This window comes from Cupressus sempervirens, chromosome 7 (genome assembly GCF_028749045.1).
Source record: "Cupressus sempervirens isolate cs-2001-9-10 chromosome 7, ASM2874904v1, whole genome shotgun sequence".
NCBI lineage: Eukaryota > Viridiplantae > Streptophyta > Pinopsida > Cupressales > Cupressaceae > Cupressus > Cupressus sempervirens.
The window spans coordinates 162,322,031-162,328,542 of record NC_143124.1 but is presented as its reverse complement, the minus strand read 5'-3'; the positions used below and the strand labels follow the sequence as shown (position 1 = coordinate 162,328,542).

The 6,512-nt window shown below is 41.1% G+C and overlaps 1 protein-coding gene across 2 annotated transcripts; it reads right to left on the bottom strand.

Moving 5' to 3' along the window:
- Positions 1 to 1,875: 1,875 nt before the first annotated feature.
- On the bottom strand, positions 1,876 to 6,146 carry LOC149546018 (disease resistance protein Roq1-like). 2 transcript variants are annotated; one of them, XM_089790952.1, is made up of 5 exons: positions 5,263 to 6,146; positions 4,078 to 5,149; positions 3,652 to 3,951; positions 2,528 to 3,541; positions 1,876 to 2,438 (listed from the first exon to the last, which is right to left on the bottom strand). In XM_089790952.1, the coding sequence occupies exons 1-5, from the start codon at positions 5,877 to 5,879 to the stop codon at positions 1,947 to 1,949; spliced, it is 3,495 nt and encodes a 1,164-aa protein (XP_089647078.1). In that variant the 5' UTR covers positions 5,880 to 6,146; the 3' UTR covers positions 1,876 to 1,946. The 2 variants fall into 2 exon arrangements, with proteins under 2 accessions (XP_089647078.1, XP_089647079.1); XM_089790953.1 differs by having other exon boundaries at positions 1,876 to 2,435; positions 5,263 to 6,028.
- Positions 6,147 to 6,512: the final 366 nt, after the last annotated feature.

The window sequence follows — 6,512 nt, the reverse complement described above, 5'->3', positions numbered from 1 at the left end:
TCGAGGGGTTTTGTGCTCCTTGTTGGGTGGGGATTGCTTACGGTGGCTTTGTGGGTTGCGTCCACTATTTTTATGTTATTGTAGATACCTTTCTAGGTTTGATATGGTATGGAAGGTTGTGGATTTTGTGGTTGGCGATGTTTTCTACTAGCACCCATGTTCCCCACTTTGGGCTTTAGATGTCTTGGGTCTTTTGGCCCAGATGTGATGTTGGTCTCAGCCTTTTGTGTTCTCTCTTATATTTGAAGTTTGTTAGAAGTGAAGGGGAAAATGGGTTTGGATTGGATGGCTATTTGTTGTGGCTCTAATGGTAGTGCTTCTCTGTGGGGCATCCTATTATGGCTCATGGGGCTCCTGTGACTCCTAGTCTAGTTTGGAGGGGAAATATTGTCCCTGTCCCTACTACTAGTTCTATTGATGTGTTTCTCCCTAGACAAGTCTTCACTTTCATGGGTTTTTCTGTTAGTGGGTCCCCTTAGTTGGGCACTATTGTGATGCACACTTTTTTTCATCATTTAGGGATTTGTTTGCCTCTTGGTGCTTGATTACTTGGGGTTTCCTTCAGTCCCTTGTGTTTGAGGTGAAGGATTCCTCTATTTGGTGGTGGAATCTGATTGAGGTAGTCATTTTGGGGCTTTTGATGCATGTGTGGTGGAAGTATCATCTATCCTATTCTTTCACTTTCGTGCTTCCTATTGAGGTGGAGGACCCTATTTAGGTGGGGGCAAAGCTTATGGAGGTAGCTAGTTGTTGGAGGAAAGTAGTGGTGAATGGGTTCAGAGGGTACTCTCCTTCTATTGTTTGTAAGTAACTCTTTCTTATTGTTGGAGATTTGGCTGGATAGAACATGTTTGGACAGTGTACTTCATGTGGTGAAGGGATGAATCCACAACTAAACACGTTGATGCAGAGAGGTGTGTTACTGCCTTTGAGGATGGATCGAGTCTTGCTATTTTCTTCTACGTTCACAACTCCTATGGAGGTGGAGCAATCTCCTATTGAGGTGGAGGTCATATTTGGACACTAGGAAGTAGACGGAGTTCCTATTGAGATTTTGTGTAGTTGTGCTACTTTTAGTAGTTTTGTTAGCGGAAGAAGGGGGAACAACTTTTATCTCTAGGGTTTGGTCTTCCTCCTCCTTGCTCCTCTCATAGGCTTATGGTGATAAGGGAGTTTACAGGGGGTTGGAAGATTTTTGACTATATTTTCCAAGACTGGAGGTTGAGCCTTGCCTGGACCCATGGTTGGGAGATATGTACTGAGTTTGTTGAGGATAGAGGTATAGTCTTGTTTGGTTCTATATTTTTGCATAGAGTTTTGATAGACATGATTACTTGAGTTTTCTCCCTTGTTGTTATGGTGATTTCTTGTTTTAATTTATCTTTTCCCTGTGATCAAGTGATTACTGGTAGTTTTGGAGGGCGAACTCTGGTCCTTTGTTGTTGTTTTTGGTTTAAGTCTGGGACTATTTTGGGGGTTTGTCCCAAGTCATTCATTGAAAGTGTTGACCATGGTGTTGGTTAGTCGCTTGTATAGAGGGGGATTTAATGAGGGGGATTTAATTTCATTACTAGACACTGGTGTTGTTCGATTATTGGTGCCTAGAGTTCTGATTGTACTTCAGGACAACACCCATTAATTGCTACTTTTCTTAATAAAAAATATTGTTGAAAATGAATAATTCATAAATTATGTTGTTCAAATATAAATATTATTTTAACAAGACAGATTGGGAAAATAATTAAAAGCACAATATAAGATGACATCAGACTAATAAAATTGTACTTCAATTTAATTTGTAACAAAAACAATATATATATATATATATATATATATATATATAAAATAAATAAATAAATAAAGTTCACATAAAAATTATCAACAAAATTTGATTCTTAATGTTTATTGATATATGCTTAACATTTACAAAACTAGATAAATGTGCATTAATAATTATGTGAGGCTTCACACAAAGTTTGGAAGAGTTGTTTAAAACCTGCAATAACGTCGTCTCTCTCGCCAACTATTATCGATCCTCTCTCGCCAACTATTATCGATCCACTGGACAGATCGAATTGGTCACGATTTTCCATTTGTAGTCGAAGACATTTATCAGTAAGGAGAAAGAGGGGAACTTCTCTCAAGATGGTCATCAGTATCCATTCACCTGGGCTCATTTCTACCTCACCATTTTCTATTCCCAGAATACTTACAGAGTTAATAGGATAATCATTGATTTTGACGTGAAAACAGACAATAGCCGCATCGGACGGATTTGTGTGCTCACGTCGTAAAGTCGTCCCAGCATTTGTCGAGCTGGAGAAAGGGATCCGCTCCATTTTTTTCCCCACGACCAGACCAGGAAAAGTGAAATTGTCCAAAATTGACCGAGCACTAGCAAAGAACTTTCCACATAATGTCATTTCGCAGGGCCACTTCTGCACATCAGTTGGAAACAGTTAAAGCTAAACAGATCAATTTATATTTAAAATAATAAGTATTTTGTATTATTTGCAACATGTATTACCTCCATCTGATCTATGCTTTCAATGCAAGCTCCAAAAGCTGATATGTCGGCTGCTTTCAGAGTCAGCGTCCGCAGTGGCAGTCTCTCGGCGCACCGTAAACTGTGTATACCAGGTACCATCCAGCCTGTCTGTACATTCAAATTTTCCAGAGACCGCAAATGCTCTAAACCTTCGATTTTCATTATTCTTGGACAACCTTGGACACAAAGATTATTCAAGGAAACCAATCCTGCCAAACTCGGCATGTCGGATAAGTTTGGGCAACCTTTCAGACAGAGATTATTTAAAGAAGCCAATCCTCCAATACTCGAGATGTCATATAATTTTGGGCAGTATGCAACATGAAGATTATTCAAGGAAACCAATCCTGCCAAACTCGGCATGTCGTACAGCTCTTCACAAAATTCAAGTCTTAGAGTGATCAAGTTGGACATGTTTCCCAAAGCAAAGGGCAGCCTTGTCAACAGTGGCATGCTTCTAATTCGGAGCTCTTTCAATTCGCTTAGTTGATCAATGCTTGCTGGCAATTCCCTTAAGCTCCTTGTATTCTCGAAATCAAGCTTTCTCAGATATACCTGACTTGTGATATTGTGAGGCAATACTCGTAAAACGCAATATGAACAGTTAAATACCTTGAGGTTCGTCATGTTGTCCAGAATATCTGTCTCTAAGGTGAGCGTGGTACACCCATATAAATTGAGATATTCGAGGTGTATTAGCTGCTTAAAAGACAGGGGCAACATATTTAAATGACTATGATTCAAATCTATATGTCGCAGATTTACCAAATCCCCAAAACGGTTTGGTAGACTTGATAGCTCCTCCCACCATGTTAAGACCAAATGTTCCAGGGACTGAAGTCGACAAAACTCTTCTGGGAGACTCGACAACTGGCCCCTGAATGAAGCGGTGACAACTAATCTTTTCAAATGCTTGAGATGGCCTATTGACCTGGGAAGACTTCGGAGCTTCTCGGCACTTTCAATTGCCAGCTCTCTCAATTGCAAAGGAGCCTGTGCACAACCAATTTACAATTCTATCGAGTTAAAACTGATCAAAAGCACTTAAAAACATCAGAATCCTTCTTTCTAATAAATGTTAAACAGCCAAGCAAATTTCTTACATGATCATCCTCCCACAATGATTCCAAAGCATTCGTGATATAACAATCGGTCAAACTGAGAACTCTAATGTTCTCCAGTGAGAGCCATTGTGGAATATTTCTATGCCCGAAGCCAGACCATCGAAGCCATAGAAGGCCTCTCGATAGCTCCCCACGTTCTTGGCTCAAATAATTCCATTTAACTTCAAGAAGTCGTAATCCAATCCTAACATTTGAGATTCTCATCATCTTCATGTACTCCTTCAAAAGTGACTCACTAATTAGCCCTGATTTGGTTATGCCACGAACCTCCATTCCTGGCTAAAGTAGGAAAAGCAAAAACAACATTACTTACAATTTAATTAAGGATAAAGATTAAAAGCATAGACTTGATAGACAAGAAAGGTTTCTATGCTATGACTAATGGCAGGGAAGATTTAATTCCACCTGAATGTGCATACTCTGTCCTCTATCCCAGATTCGGGATGGTGAGTGAGTCTTTGCGATCTGTCTTCCCAAATCCCTCAGATGATCATGCATCCCTATACACTCTTCCCCAAACCTATCATAATAAACCTCAACGAGGCACTTGTTGAGAAGCTTTCTCCAACTACATAGACCGCTCCAGTCTGATCCATCCCACACAGCGATTGCCGAGCTTCTTCTTTCACCGATAAAGAAGCATGCAACATCCAAGAAAATTTCTCTGTCTTCTTTATCGAGGGCGTCGTAACTTATTTTCAGCCTCTCCAAAATCTTCTCGGGCAATATTCTCTGGATCTTATGTAGCTGAGAATACCAATAATCCTTCGATCTTTCACCATAAAGCTGCCCTCCAATGACCTTCAAAGACAGAGGCAACCCTTTGCAAGAATCTATATACTTTTCAACCAAGTCTTCAAAGCCTTGTTGGGGGAAAGGCTGTAAGAATGCATGCCAGCAGAACAACTTCATCGCATGAAGCTGTTGCAAGGGTCTCATTTTGTAAACGGATGTGATGCCCCAGTTTGTAAGTACGTCCCCTTCACGTGTTGTAATAATAACCAGACTGCCTGATCCGAGGCTCTCCTTCGCTGGCAACAGAGCATCGAGTTGGTCCTCGTGATCTACGTCATCCAAAACTACGAGCACGCGAAGACCTTTCAGCCGATCCGCTACAAAACCCTTGCCTTCTTTAAAGTTGTCAAAGTTTGGAACCCCTTGCATACCGAGGTCCTCTAAGAGTTTCTTCTGCTTTGTATCCAGAGCGTTTCTCGATGCGGCATCTCGCACGTCATGCAGAAAACTGGAACGCTCAAAGGAAGAGGATTTCCTATTGTAAAGCTCTGTTGCGAGTGTTGTTTTGCCAGAGCCGCCAAACCCTACAATCCCCACAATCTGAACAGACTTTCCTCGACTCCTTTCAAAGTCCTCTACAATCTCATCCATTGCAACTGGATATTTGGCTACCTCCAACGGCACTTTTTTCATTGTTCCCGCAACAGAATTCACTATGCTCTTCAACAGCATCCCTTCATCGCTGAACATTTACAGCGAAACTAAATACGATGAAACAAACGTCTACAGTAGAATAATTTATGTACCATGTAAATGATTTCATGAACGGGAAAGGCAGGATATTGCATTACTTACTCATTAGGGCTGTTGAGCATGTAACCAGATAGATATGACACCTTCTGCAGCGCACTTTTCCAGTCCTCCAGTACGGTTGAGGAGTACCTGCCCTTCTCTTCATGTTGCGAAAACGCATGAGCATAACATCCTTTCCCTTGAGCAACCCATCGGAGATCATCGGGTTTCACATGATAGAAAACGGGAATTATTGTCTTGCCAGATTTTACAATAAAACAGAGCTCGGCCAGGCACCAAGGAGATTCCGCATACCTCTCGGAGAAAATGGCAATATGAAGTCCAGAATTGCGCATTGCCTCCTCTATCTCTTGAGGTATGGAATCCCCCAACTCCAGCTCATTTTTATCTAGAAAAGCCTTCAATCCAATCAGATCGAGCGTGTGATAGATAGTGCTGGCTAGTTTGTGCTTGGTATCACAGCCGCGATGATTAATAAAGACATCATACGGCCCCTTCTTCAACACTGCCGAGGATGACGGAGACGCATGCGCTACAATTCCAGCGAAAGCATTTGGTGGCTCTTCCTGATGCCGCGGAGGAATGGAAGTGCAGGAATTTCCCGTTGAAGGAAGCGAAGAACGAAAGAAGCCCAACAACGAACTGATACAGTTTCCCATTATCTTTAAGTGCAAATGACAAGAGGCTGTGGATCAGTCGCTGAATTGAGATAAACAAAAACAAAGTAACTAATGCAATCAATCGCTAAGCTAAGAGCCTGCATTTACAGAAATTGCATAAGATTAACAAGGAGGCATCTAAAAAATCTCCGTAGCATCGTTCCAAGCCTTCAAGAAAAGCTTTGAATATCTTGTCAGATGCAGAACAGCGGAATGTAAGTCTAATCTCGGCGAAGTCTAGTCAATCGCTGAATACATGGAGTAAAATAGTGGGTGCATTCAAAGAAATCTCGTTAAATTAAGAAGGAAAAATCTCAATAATCTTCGAATTCTTGACAGCTGCGAGGGACAAAGACAAGGGGGAGCGCGTGTCATGAACGCATTGAGTGATGGAAAGTAACAAATTATCTTTCACCTATATTAAACAGGCGTATCTTCTTTTCCCTCGAATTTACTTAACTTTTGATATTTACATCAGGGCGTTTTAAAGAGGAGTAGCTGAATTTTCCATCTAATGTTTTAGAGAAGTAGGACAACCATAGAAATGATCCCATCCGTTCATTTCTACCCAGACACATTACACGTATTTGGTAATTCACAAAACCTTATCTCCATCTCTAACAAACCTGTGTT

Excerpts from the sequence above, each read along its gene's own strand:
- LOC149546018 (XM_089790952.1), bottom strand. The coding sequence starts at position 5,879 with ATGGGAAACTGTATCAGTTCGTTGTTGGGCTTCTTTCGTTCTTCGCTT. Across the intron at positions 3,542-3,651 it reads CATTGTGGGAGGATGATCAT|GCTCCTTTGCAATTGAGAGA; the intron begins GTAAGAAATTTG and ends GGTTGTGCACAG. Across the intron at positions 2,439-2,527 it reads AAAGCATAGATCAGATGGAG|AAGTGGCCCTGCGAAATGAC; the intron begins GTAATACATGTT and ends ACTGATGTGCAG.